This window comes from Scyliorhinus torazame, chromosome 3 (genome assembly GCF_047496885.1).
Source record: "Scyliorhinus torazame isolate Kashiwa2021f chromosome 3, sScyTor2.1, whole genome shotgun sequence".
NCBI lineage: Eukaryota > Metazoa > Chordata > Chondrichthyes > Carcharhiniformes > Scyliorhinidae > Scyliorhinus > Scyliorhinus torazame.
In genome coordinates, this window is record NC_092709.1 from 263,213,874 (window position 1) to 263,228,090 (window position 14,217).

A 14,217-nucleotide genomic window follows, 5' to 3' on the forward strand; every position below is an offset into this window, starting at 1 on the left:
GCATTAATTAAAGAAGGCAGCTCACCACCACTTTCTCAAGGAAAATTAGAAATGGACAATAAATGTTGGCCACATCAATGACATCAAATCCCACTGCAGGAAATGTGAGTCAGAGAATAACTCTACAGTGTTGAGGCCCATAACACGATCCTGTAATTCCTCTGTACACAGCCCCCCTAGTAGAAATGCCAGATCACTGAATCAGCCCTAATTATCTGTCGTTCTTCAATTAATTCACCATTCTATTGCCTTTCCTCTTTTGAAATGCTCCTTAAAAGCAAACATTTCAGCAAGCTTTTTGTCACCTGCCCTAAAATCCCCTTGTGTGGTTGTGCATCAAGTTTGATTTGACAATGCCCCCTGTGAAGCACCTTGGGTGATGGCTTACTACAATAAAGGTGCTATATAAATACAAGTTGGCATTGTTGATTTTTGTTGCTTTGCAATAAATGGGTGTGGCTTGTGTTGGATCTACTGTATGAACAGTTTATACAAAGGGTGAAGTTCTTCAACTGCATAAACTGTAAAATGCATAAGGCTACATTTTCAAAAAATAGGCCACATCCCAGAATGGTTGCACAAATGAAGAACCTTCCATGCCACAGCTCATATCACGTTCCCATAGCTGCGTAGAACTCAGAAAATCTAGACTTCAAATTTTAGATTGAGTTACATTAGCTTCCCAGGGGAGGCTGGCATTAGCCAAGTCACATTTGTTTCCTTTGCAGATATGGAGATTAAGCTCGAGACAGGAGTATTTCAGTGCAATTACTTCCTGTGCCAGAAAGAGCCAAGCAACAATGTCGGAAAATTATTTGAAACTGAATCCTGTTTACTCCAGTTTAAGTAACAAGATATTCTAGTTCACAATTGTCAATGTCTTATCAATGGCATTATTAATGTGTGTTAATGTCAATTCCATTGTTAATGTTGGAGAAACGGGTAATGGGTGTTAATTGTCTTTTCAGTACATATAAATAGGGGATCAGGGATGCAAGATTACCCCCAGAAATGATATTTTGGTTAAGCTTCCCTTAAGATTTTATTTTAGTTACAGTGCCTACTGGAGGCTGTCACCTCAGTCATCTTTGTTTAATTTATTGATTATTGCTTTCTCAAAAGAGTCTCAGTAGGGGATATTGTGAAGTTTATTTTTGACGTTCTGTTTTTGGTTACAGTGCTGTACCAGGGGCTGGCAACCTTCCCTCTCATTTTTGTTTAACTTACAGTTTTTGTCTTATCAAAGAGAGTATGAATAGGGGATAGCCGGGTGCGTGAGAGGAGAGCGGTGTGACTGAACCAGTCAATAAACTCTTCAGAACAAAAAGCTCCAAGTCTCGGATTTGGCTTCACCAATTGGCTCAGATCCTGTTTGCAACAATGACCTTGCTCTATTTAGGGGAAAATACTAATTTGTAAAGTCACATCGATTCTTCACAGACAACCTGCCCTTGATGTGTATTTTCTTGTGCTTACCAGAAGTCATGTTTCAACTGATTTGGAGTGCCTAAATAAAAAAATGTAAAATATGTATTCAAATTTTAAAGAAATAAAAACATGCTCTTCAGCAAAAAGAAATTCTTCCACATTTTGCCACTGGAAGGTCTTTTCTGTAAGATGTCAGTACCTCATGTCTATTATTTATTTAACTCATTGCACAAAAGTAACATTTTGAGTGTGCTGTCTGACAGGGTCTAGTGGTGATTGAGGGGTTTAATGGTGGTCAGGCAGCAAGCAAACAGATCACAGGAATGGGAGGTGGAGGGAGACCTGTTTCATCTAAAGGAAACACTCTTGCCCTCCTGGCCCACAAGCAGCCCTATAAAGACACTAACTCATTGATTCAGCTTTTCTCACCTCCTTTAAGCTGCCGTCTTTCTTAAGGCCCAGGAAAACCAGCCATCTGTTGTTAAAAATAGACTGACTGTTCAAATGAATGCAGGCAGCCTCTTAATAATATTTAAATAATCAAACAGCTCATCAGGAGCAAATTGGCCACCCACTCTTCATGCTGCTTCCATTAAAACTGGAAGTCAGCGGGCCAGAGGTGGGTTTAGTTCTAGTTTTTTGGTATTTAACTTCTAACAAAATCCAAACCCAATGTGTTTATGTTGCAGGTTGGAGAAGAAAATAAACATTATGATCACATTTTTGATAAACTTGAAGACATTGCTGAAAAAGGTAATTGATTGCCAATTGACTTATCACACGTAAAATCAAAAGCATTTATCTATTTATATCAAGGAGTGCATTTGGAATTATTGTTGTATTGTTGGCAAGTAAACAGTCACATTGAGTACAAGTAATTCTAGGTTCACCAAAGCACCAATGTCTTTCTTGAAAACTTTGGGTGGGATTCTCCGTTGGCTGATGCTGAAATCACGAAATGCGATTGGGTGGAGAATAGGTTCCAATGCCAAAATCATAGTGGGCACCAATTTGACGTCAAATCGCAATTCTCCACCACTTCGATAGTGGCATCATTGCAGGCCGGAACGCACGTATAGTAAACACCTTTTGCATATCATTAGCAGACACGACCCAGTATTCTCCGTCCCTCCGCAATTCAGCGTCGTGGCTGATGAGGGAGAGAGAGGAGGTAGGACACAGAGAGGTGCGACCTTGGGCTGCTGTGCTGTGTTATATTTTAAATAATGACTTATCTAAAATATATATATTACTCTTGAATCTACCAGGATGATAAAATGACCAATAGTCTTCTTGTTGAAAGATGAACTATTTAATGAGTAATAAAATGACAAACTGTGAGTCTTTTTACTCAATACTAAACTAACAATAAAGAATTAAAGTTCAATACAGATAACTATATAACTGTACACTATTATAACAAACTAGCTCTAACTCCTCTCACTCCAGCTGTTCTATGTCTTGCTTGTTCATTGTTCTGAATCACATCATCATGTGACTTAGAAAAGACAGGAAACCAGTTCTTATAGTATCTGACTGTGAGCCATCGAGTGTTGAAATGACGACAATATTTACATACGTTGATCATGTATATTGATATCTGAATATCACTACAGGCTGGACTTTGGCCTGGCTGGCTAGGGTGGGGAGGGGGGTCACTGCCAGGGCCGGGGGAGGGGGTTGAGGAATGGACCATGTGGCCGGAGTGACCCCCCCACGGGACTGGGGCGGTGTCCAGGCACAGACCACCTTGCTGCGGCCTGCAAGGCAGCCGTCTTGCTGCGCACTCCACTGACCACCCAGCTTGGCCATTGGTTCTGCAGAGTGACACCGGCCATATAGGTCCCGTCACCCTCCACCCCACTCTCTGCCATACCGTCCCAACACCCAACTGGCTGCCACCCGCCGACTGGCATCAGGCAGCCCACCCAAGGGCAACGCCCACTGTAGCCACTGTGGGGTCACCGGGCAGGGCCACAGAGCATACTGCTGGCAAGGACAGTCCAAACCGACAGTACCTCTGGCATCAGGGACAAGCGCCAGGGCCAGAAGCCCCTATAGTGTCGGCCACCGACGGAGCCAGGGGTGCGGGAATGGGTGGGGGGGACATGCGGGGGCGGGCTCCACAGTGCCAACCGGGGCCACCATGTGGCCCATTGGACCTGGTTGGGCATGGGGTTGTGCACCATGCTAACGTATCGACCTTTCACCCTTGCAGACAATGGATATTGGAATTCAATCAGCATTGGTGGCCTGCTGGTTGCTGCAGCCCTGGGGGATGCCCTGCAGCTGTACAAGCTGGAGCTGCTCGAGGAGGAGGAGGAAGCTGCAACAGCGGAGCATGCCGCAAGTGAACAAGAGGCAGCCAACCAGGACGGAGAGCCAGCCGCCCAACAAGCTAAGGAGGTGCCAAGGAGGTGCCACATGAGGCCTCGTGTGTACCGGCAGCATCTGTCATTCGAGGACCTGCCGGATAGGGCATGTCATTGAAGACTCTGGCTGAGCAAGGAGACAGTGAAACACATTTGCCAGATGATGGCACACTTGGCATCGCGGGGGTATGGAGGAGGACACCCACTGTCGGTGGCCATCAAGTGACAGCCACCCTGAACCTTATGCGACGGGCACCGATAGGTCACCTGTCCGGGATCTCTCAGAACTCGTCGCACAGGTATATCCGTGCCGTCACGGACGCACTATATGGCCAGGCGTTTCAATACATCAATTCAATGTGGGCCGAGCCCACCAGGATGCCTGGGCAGTGGGATCGCCACAATAGGCAGGATTCCGCGGATGCAGGGGGTGATCGACAGGATGCATGTCGCCCTAAGAACCGCTGCAGATGTCAGGCCGCTCTACTCAAATCGAAAAGGGTTCCACTCGATGAACAGGCAGCTGATATGTGACCATCAGCTGTGCATCCTGCACGTCTGCGCCCAATACCCAGGCGGTGTGCACGACACCTTCATCCTGGCACTCTCACGTTCCAGACATCCTCCCCCGGCTGGGGGTTTGGCCCCTGGGGACAGGGGTTATCCACTGCGGTAACGGATGATGACGCCTAACTGGAGGCCACAGACCGACGCGGAGACCCACTACAACGACGCCCATACAGCAACCAGGAGTGTGATCGAGTGGTGCATCAGCCTCCTGAAGATGCGGTTCAGGTGCTTTGACCGCTCTGGAGAAACCCTCCAGTATGATGCTGAGAGGGTCACCCACATCGCCATCGTCGGACCAGGACTGGCATTCATCCTCCAGCATGTCGCCCCTCTGCTGTGCGATTTTCTGCAGGCCGCCACAATGCAGGGGAGGATGGCCAGGACATGGGACCCTGGCAGGCAAGGGAGGCCGCACAACGTCATCGCTAGGGCCAACCCACACGGGAGCTCTGATCACCGACAGGTTTACCAACTGAGGAGCAGGGGTTAGGGACTGGCCAAGGGCATGGACACCGCAACCCACCCTCACGCCCCAGCTGTCCCCTCCCGGCAACCCCTCGCCTGCGGCCCCCTCTGTGATATATACCTGCCGCACTACGGGGTGCAGGCCCTGGGTTGACAGTAACAGCGGGTCTAGTCCATGGGATGGAGGATAATAACAACCCACCCTGCGATGAGCTCTGGTGTTCCACATCATTTGGCAACGTCTGATTCATACCCACGGTAGCACATACCACGATCCACCTAGGTGATCCCTGCATGCAAGTACCCATTCCACCACATGGTCCCATCGAATCCCTGGGGTGACGGTGGTGGGGACGGTTGAGGGGGGGAGGGGGGGAGGGGGGGGGAGGGGGGGGGAGCCCAGGACACCCACAATGTCCGCCTATTCCCTCCCCAATGTCCACCAAATCCCCCCTCTCTCTGACCAGCCCAGACCAGCCCACCCCTCATCTCCATCTGACAGAGCACCGAGGCAGATTGTAACAGTGTTTAATGTGATAACGTAATACAGAATTTTGCCCTAGCCCCTATAACTAAACTGCGCCCTGCACCTGTGCCAACTTAACTAGTGTCTAACTTTCTGGCCTTACGGGCCCTAACGCTACATCTAGGTGGTTCCCCAGATGGTACATCAGGAGTGGAGGCAGCCTGCTGTGATTCCCGCCCTGTGACCTGGGTCCCCGTTGGCGGCCATCTTCTGGGCTGACTGGGCCTGGATGGGCCTGGCTGCAGCTCGAGTATCCCAGGTGGTATGGTGTCGACTTGTTCTGCCTGCTGCCCACCAGATGCACCAGGGACAGGAGGAGGGGAGGGGGGAGTCTGAGGTGCTGCAGTGTTCCGGAACCTTCCCTGCGGGAGTCACCAGCTCGGACCCCAGCGCCACCTCCTCCCTTGGGGTGTCAGATGGCCCCCGGGCTACTCCCTGGGATGGGGTGCGAGCAGAGCTAACCCCTGAGGCCTCCCCACCACCTGGCGTTGCCAGTCCTGGAGGACCTCTCTGGTCTCGATGAGGGTCTGCATGCTCGTGGCCAAGGAGCACAGGGAGTGGACCATCTCCTTCTGGGTTTGTGTCACATCAACCAGTGACTGTGCTATCTCTCTCTGGGACAGGGCCACCTCCCTCTGTGTCTGCGCCATGTCAGCCAGTGCTTGGGCAATACCGCCGCCGATGTTCCCAGCCATGGCCTGGTGTGACTGGGCCACACTCAGGAGCACCGCTGCAATTTTCAGGTGGCCCTGGCACATAGCTGCCTCTGAGTCGGCAACCCTGTCCTGGGCCTCGGCCAGCGCCTGTACAGAATGCCCAAGCCTTGGACATGCTGATCCATAGCCAAAACGGTTGCCCCCAAACCCTCCACCATGGGTGCCGCCCACCTGGTGACCACCCTTTCCTCTGGGCAGTCGGCCACGCCCAGGGCCCTCTGCTCTGTCATGTTGAGGGGCCGCAAGTTCTGACGTCCTCTTCCAGTCTTCTCCCATTCCCGTCAGTTATGGATAGCCTTCTCCTGGGGGGCGGGAGAGGGGGTCAAATGGAAAACAACAGTGTTAGACAGTCCGATACATGCAGCCCAGGGTGTGGATAGTTGGTGACCTCAATGGCAAGGGCGCCCGGCCATAGTGGCTGCTATGTGTGCCGGCATGTGGTGCAGGGTGGAGGTTCAGCTGCCCTCCTGGTTGGGGGGGGCGGTAGGGCTACGGGTGTGTGGGAGGGGGTTGGTGCCTACTCACCCTGGCTGCCCTGAGGAGGTTGTGCTGTTTTTTATGACACCGCTGGTTACCCATGGCGCTCACCGCCTCTCCCACCTGAGCCCAGGCGCAGCGAATGGTGGCGGCTGGCAGCCTCCTTCAAGGGTCAGGGTACAGGGTCATCCACGTCTCCTCCACCGTATCCAGGAGGGTCTCCAGGTTGGCGTCAGTGAAGTGTGGAGCTGCCATCTTGTTGGCTGGGTCCTGGGTTCGAATCCCGCCACTGCAAATTGTGAAATTTGAATTCAATAAAAAATCTGTAATTAAAAGTCTAATGATGACCATGAAGCCATTGTTGATTGTCGTTAAAAACCCATCTGGTTCACTGATGTCCTTTAGGGAAGGAAATCTGCCATCCTTACCTGATCTGGCCTACATCTAACTCTAGATCCACAGCAATGTGGTTGACTATTAACAGCCCCCTCAAGGGCAATTAGGGGTGGGCAATAAATGTTGGCCCAGTCTGTGAGGCCCGTGTCCCATGAACAAATTTTTAAAAATGGTCCAGGTGGGGCACCAGTTTTGCCGTCATGGAAGTCCACAAATTCTGTGCCGGTATCAACACTTACGGAGAATCCAGCCCTTTTTGTATGCAGAGTCCTGGGTGTGACAGGGCTTAATTCATATTGGCTGCCATTTCATCCAAGACATTAAATAGTTCCTTTCTCTTAGGTGGCACTGGCCAGGTCAGCACGTTGTCATGTCCCCTCTCACAGACCCACTCCACAGTCTGTCCATTCTGCACTCAAGTTCCAACCCCTTTGGATACATTACTGTAGATGCTGGAAGTCTGAAGCAGTGAATACTAAGAAAACACTTGGCAGCCTCTGTGGAGAGAAAGCCGGTTTAATATTTTTGGGTTTGGATCCTTCCCCAGAGCTGGAAGATATTATGAATGAATAGCATTTTCAAAAGGAATAGCGTCGGTGGAAAAGGGGAGGTGTAAAAAAAAGCCTAAACATGCATTGAAGTAAAAGGGGTTTCAGATATGACCAACTCCACACCCCTCTGCCCACCCAGCAAAAAAGATGTGTCTGACCCAGTTAATTACCACCCTATCAACATCCTCTTAGTCATCAAGTGTACCTGGTTCCTGGCCTAATTTTTGGACCTTCAGGTGGTTTCTGCCAAGTGAAGAGTGTAATGAAAGAGCTGCAAATTTTTGGCTAGGGTATCTGTTATAACCTGCCTACTTACCATTGGCTGGGGACTAATGACTATCCCACAATTCTGTGGGAGTATGAGCTTCCCCAATGAGGGGGGCGGAGAAACCACTAGTAAACTCCTAGTATAAATAAAGCTGGCCAGTTCAGGAACCAGCAGGAAGGAGTATGTAGCAAGGGAAGTTACTGCTACTGTTATGTATATATATTATAGTAAATAAATGTTATTACTTTGTATCCTTTTTTTTTATTAAATATTTTATTGAAAATTTTTGGTCAACCGACACAGTACATTGTGCATCCTTTACACAATATTATAACAATACAGATAACAATGACCTATTTTATAAACAAAAAATGAATAAATAATAAATAACAAAAATGAAAACTAGCCCTAATTGGCAACTGCCTTGTCACAAGTAACACTCTCCAAAAATATAATTTAACAGTCCAATATATAATTATCTGTAGCAACGACCTATACATACTATACAGTATATATTAACAACCCTGAGAGTCCTTCTGGTTCCTCCTCCCCCCCCCCCTCCCCCCCCCCCACCCCCCCCCACCCCCACCACACCCCTCCCCCCCCCACACCCCCCGATCCTGGGCTGCTGCTGCTGCCTTCTTTTTCCCATTCCGTCTATCTTTCTGCGAGGTATTCGACGAACGGTTGCCACCGCCTGGTGAACCCTTGAGCCGACCCCCTTAGGACGAACTTAATCCGCTCTAACTTTATAAACCCCGCCATGTCATTTATCCAGGTCTCCACCCCCGGGGGGCTTGGCTTCTTTCCACATTAGCAATATCCTGCGCCGGGCTACTAGGGACGCAAAGGCCAAAACATCGGCCTCTCTCGCCTCCTGCACTCCCGGCTCTTGTGCAACCCCAAATATAGCCAACCCCCAGCTTGGTTCGACTCGGACTCCTACTACTTTTGAAAGCACCTTTGTCACCCCCATCCAAAACCTCTGTAGTGCCGGGCATGACCAAAACATATGGGTATGATTCACTGGGCTTCTCGAGCACCTCGCACACCTATCCTCCACCCCAAAAAATTTACTGAGCCGTGCTCCAGTCATATGTGCCCTGTGTAATACCTGAAACTGAATCAGGCTTAGCCTGGCACACGAGGACGACGAGTTTACCCTGCTTAGGGCATCTGCCCACAGCACCTCCTCGATCTCCTCCCCCAGCTCTTCTTCCCATTTCCCTTTTAGTTCATCTACCATAGTCTCCCCTTCATCCCTCATTTCCCTATATATATCTGACACCTTACCATCCCCCACCCATGTCTTTGAGATCACTCTGTCCTGCACCTCTTGTGTCGGGAGCTGCGGGAATTCCCTCACCTGTTGCCTCGCAAAAGCCCTCAGTTGCATATACCTGAATGCATTCCCTTGGGGCAACCCATATTTCTCGGTCAGCGCTCCCAGACTCGCGAACTTCCCATCCACAAACAGATCTTTCAGTTGCGTTATTCCTGCTCTTTGCCACATTCCATATCCCCCATCCATTCCCCCTGAGGCAAACCTATGGTTGTTTCTTATCGGGGACCCCCCCAAGGCTCCAGTCTTTCCCCTATGCCGTCTCCACTGTCCCCAAATCTTCAGTGTAGCCACCACCACCGGGCTTGTGGTGTAGTTCCTCGGTGAGAACGGCAATGGGGCTGTCACCATAGCCTGTAGGCTAGTCCCCCTACAGGACGCCCTCTCTAATCTCTTCCACGCCGCTCCCTCCTCCTCTCCCATCCACTTACTCACCATTGAAATATTAGTGGCCCAATAATACTCACTTAGGCTCGGTAGTGCCAGCCCCCCCCCTATCCCTGCTACGCTGTAAGAATCCCTTCCTCACTCTCGGGGTCTTCCCGGCCCACACAAAACCCATGATGCTCTTTTCAATCCTTTTAAAAAAAGCCTTCGTGATCACCACCGGGAGGCACTGAAACACAAAGAGGAATCTCGGGAGGACCACCATCTTAACCGCCTGCACCCTCCCTGCCATTGACAGGGATACCATATCCCATCTCTTGAAATCCTCCTCCATCTGTTCCACCAACCGCGTTAAATTTAACCTATGCAATGTGCCCCAATTCTTAGCTATCTGGATCCCCAGGTAACGAAAGTCCCTTGTTACCTTCCTCAACGGTAGGGCCTCTATTTCTCTACTCTGCTCCCCTGGATGCACCACAAACAACTCACTTTTCCCCATGTTCAATTTATACCCTGAAAAATCCCCAAACTCCCCAAGTATCCGCATTATTTCTGGCATCCCCTCCGCCGGGTCCGCCACGTATAGTAGCAAATCGTCCGCATACAAAGATACCCGGTGCACTTCTCCTCCCCTAAGTACTCCCCTCCACTTCTTGGAACCCCTCAACGCTATCGCCAGGGGCTCAATCGCCAGTGCAAACAATAATGGGGACAGAGGGCATCCCTGCCTTGTCCCTCTATGGAGCCGAAAATATGCAGATCCCCGTCCATTCGTGACCACGCTCGCCACTGGGGCCCTATACAACAGCTGCACCCATCTAACATACCCCTCTCCAAAACCAAATCTCCTCAACACCTCCCACAAATAATCCCACTCTACTCTATCAAATGCTTTCTCGGCATCCATCGCCACTACTATCTCCGTTTCTCCCTCTGGTGGGGCCATCATCATTACCCCTAACAACCTCCGTATATTCGTGTTCAGCTGTCTCCCCTTCACAAACCCAGTTTGGTCCTCGTGGACCACCCCCGGGACACATTCCTCTATTCTCATTGCCATTACCTTGGCCAGGACCTTGGCCTCTACATTTAGGAGGGAAATAGGTCTATAGGACCCGCATTGTAGCGGGTCCTTTTCCTTCTTTAAGAGAAGCGATATCGTTGCTTCAGACATAGTCGGGGGCAGTTGTCCCCTTTCCTTTGCCTCATTAAAGGTCCTCGTCAGTACCGGGGCGAGCAAGTCCACATATTTTCTATAGAATTCGACTGGGAATCCATCCGGTCCCGGGGCCTTTCCCGCCTGCATGCTCCTAATTCCGTTCACCACTTCTTCTACCTCGATCTGTGCTCCCAGTCCCACCCTTTCCTGCTCTTCCACCTTGGGAAATTCCAGCCGATCCAAGAAGCCCATCATTCTCTCCCTCCCATCCGGGGGTTGAGCTTCATATAATTTTTTATAAAATGTCTTGAACACTCCATTCACTCTCTCCGCTCCCCGCTCCATCTCTCCTTCCTCATCCCTCACTCCCCCTATTTCCCTCGCTGCTCCCCTTTTCCTCAATTGGTGTGCCAGCAATCTGCTCGCCTTCTCCCCATATTCGTACTGTACACCCTGTGCCTTCCTCCATTGTGCCTCTGCAGTGCCTGTAGTCAGCAAGTCAAATTCTACATGTAGCCTTTGCCTTTCCCTGTACAGTCCCTCCTCCGGTGCTTCCGCATATTGTCTGTCCACCCTCAAAAGTTCTTGCAGCAACCGCTCCCGTTCCTTACTCTCCTGCTTCCCTTTATGTGCCCTTATTGATATCAGCTCCCCTCTAACCACCGCCTTCAACGCCTCCCAGACCACTCCCACCTGGACCTCCCCATTATCATTGAGTTCCAAGTACTTTTCAATGCACCCCCTCACCCTTAGACACACCCCCTCATCTGCCATTAGTCCCATGTCCATTCTCCAGAATGGGCGCCCTCCTGTTTCCTCCCCTATCTCCAAGTCCACCCAGTGTGGAGCGTGATCCGAAATGGCTATAGCCGTATACTCCGTTCCCCTCACCTTCGGGATCAATGCCCTACCCAGCACAAAAAAGTCTATTCGCGAGTAGACTTTATGGACATAGGAGAAAAACGAGAACTCCTTACTCCTAGGTCTGCTAAATCTCCACGGGTCTACCCCTCCCATCTGCTCCATAAAATCTTTAAGCACCTTGGCTGCTGCCGGCCTCCTTCCAGTCCTGGACTTCGACCTATCCAGCCCTGGTTCCAACACCGTATTAAAATCTCCCCCCATTATCAGCTTTCCCATCTCTAGGTCCGGAATGCGTCCTAGCATCCGCCTCATAAAATTGGCATCATCCCAGTTCGGGGCATATACGTTTACCAAAACCACCGTCTCCCCCTGTAGTTTGCCACTCACCATCACGTATCTGCCCCCGTTATCCGCCACTATAGTCTTTGCCTCGAACATTACCCGCTTCCCCACTAATATAGCCACCCCCCTGTTTTTCGCATCTAGCCCCGAATGGAACACCTGCCCCACCCATCCTTTGCGTAGCCTAACCTGGTCTATCAGTTTCAGGTGCGTTTCCTGTAACATAACCACATCTGCCTTAAGTTTCTTAAGGTGTGCGAGTACCCGTGCCCTCTTTAATCGGCCCGTTCAGCCCTCTCACGTTCCACGTGATCAGCCGCCCCCCCCCTTGTCGATTAGCCATCACCTTTTTCCAGCTCCTCACCCGGTTCCCACGCAGCTGTATCTCCCCCAGGCGGTGCCCCCCCCCGCCCATCCTCTCCCATACCAGCTCCCCCCTCTCCCCAGCAGCAGCAACCCAGTAATTCCCCCCTCCCACCCCCCCCGCTAGATCCCCCGCTCGCGTAATTACTCCCCCCATGTTGCTCCCAGAAGTCAGCAAACTCTGGCTGACCTCGGCTTCCCCCCGTGACCTCGGCTCGCACCGTGCGACGCCCCCTCCTTCCTGCTTCTCTATTCCCGCCATGATTATCATAGCGCGGGAACCAAGCCCGCGCTTCTCCCTTGGCCCCGCCCCCAATGGCCAACGCCCCATCTCCTCCACCTCCCCTCCTCCCCCCATCACCACCTGTGGGAGAGAGAAAAGTTACCACATCGCAGGATTAGTACATAAAACCCCTCTTGGCCCCCCACATTCGCCCCACCACTTTGTTCGAACGTTCTTTTTAATAACCCGCTCATTCCAGTTTTTCTTCCACAATAAAAGTCCACGCTTCATCCGCCGTCTCAAAGTAGTGGTGCCTCCCTCGATATGTGACCCACAGTCTTGCCGGTTGCAGCATTCCAAATTTTATCTTCTTTTTATGAAGCACCGCCTTGGCCCGATTAAAGCTCGCCCTCCTTCCCCATCTCCGCACTCCAGTCTTGATAAACGCGGATCACCGCGTTCTCCCATTTACTGCTCCGAGTTTTCTTCGCCCATCTAAGGACCATTTCTCTATCCTTAAAACGGAGGAATCTCACCACTATGGCTCTGGGAATTTCTCCTGCTCTCGGTCCTCGCGCCATCACTCGGTATGTTCCCTCCACCTCCAACGGACCCGCCGGGGCCTCCGCTCCCATTAACGAGTGCAGCATCGTGCTCACATATGCCCCGACGTCCGCTCCCTCTACACCTTCAGGAAGACCAAGAATCCTCAGGTTGTTCCTCCTTGCGTTGTTTTCCAGTGCCTCCAACCTTTCCACACATCGTTTCTGATGTGCCTCCTGCGTCTCCGTCTTCACCACCAGGCCCTGTATATCGTCCTCATTCTCGGCTGCCTTTGCCTTCACGACCCGAAGCTCCCGCTCCTGGGTCTTTTGTTCCTCCTTTAGCCCTTCGATCGCCTGTAGTATCGGGGCCAACAGCTCTTTCTTCATTTCCTTTTTGATCTCTTCCACACAGCATTTCAAGAACTCTTGTTGTTCAGGGCCCCATGTTAGACTGCCACCTTCCGACGCCATCTTGGTTTTTGCTTGCCTTCCTTGCCGCTGTTCTAAAGGATCCACTGCAATCTGGCCACTCTCTCCTCCTTTTTCCATCCGTATCCAGGGGGGATTCCCTTCTGGTTTACCGCACAGTGTTTTTAGCCGTCAAAATTGCCGTTGGGGCTCCTATCAAGAGCCCAAAAGTCCGTTTCACAGGGAGCTGCCGAAACGTGCGACTCAGCTGGTCATCGCCGCACCCGGAAGTCTTACTTTGTATCCTTAAAACTCGTGCTGGATTCTTCGTGGCCCTTACAAAACTGGCGACGAAGGTTAAAGTGAATAGCTGTCTACACTGCTGAAGCCACCTCCCTGGGCTTTTGTTGGATATAGGTTGGAAGTTGTTTTCTATTACACCATGCCTCTGTACGGACGTTTGGATGATTTTGATGCTGCGCTGGAAAGCTGGAACCAGTACACACAACGGATGTGTTACTATTTCCGGGCAAACAATATCACTGAAAACGAGCGCCAGGTGGTCATATTGCTCACCGCCTGCGGCCCGCATACGTTTGGGGTGATTAGGAGCCTTACGTACCCAGCTGCGCCGGACACCAAATCGTTTGATGAACTTGTGAATATAGTGGGGCAACATTTTAACCCGTCCACGATAGTCCAGCGTTACCGGTTTAATACCGCTGAGAGCGCCCCTGGATAATACCTTGCCAATTTTCTATCCAGGCTACGCAGGATTGCGGAGTACTGTGACTATGGTGAGACCTTGTCAGAAA

At 50.9% G+C, this 14,217-nt stretch overlaps 1 protein-coding gene across 5 annotated transcripts in view; it reads left to right on the top strand.

Annotated features, from left to right (window-relative positions):
* The window catches only part of ca9 (carbonic anhydrase IX), a 259,496-nt gene that overhangs the window by 119,180 nt on the left and 126,099 nt on the right, over positions 1-14,217 (top strand). For all 5 annotated transcript variants that reach the window (XM_072497192.1, XM_072497193.1, XM_072497189.1 and 2 more), the window contains exon 6: positions 2,118-2,181. In XM_072497192.1, the coding sequence (XP_072353293.1) occupies positions 2,118-2,181 (64 nt within the window). The remainder of the gene's footprint in view (positions 1-2,117; positions 2,182-14,217) is intronic.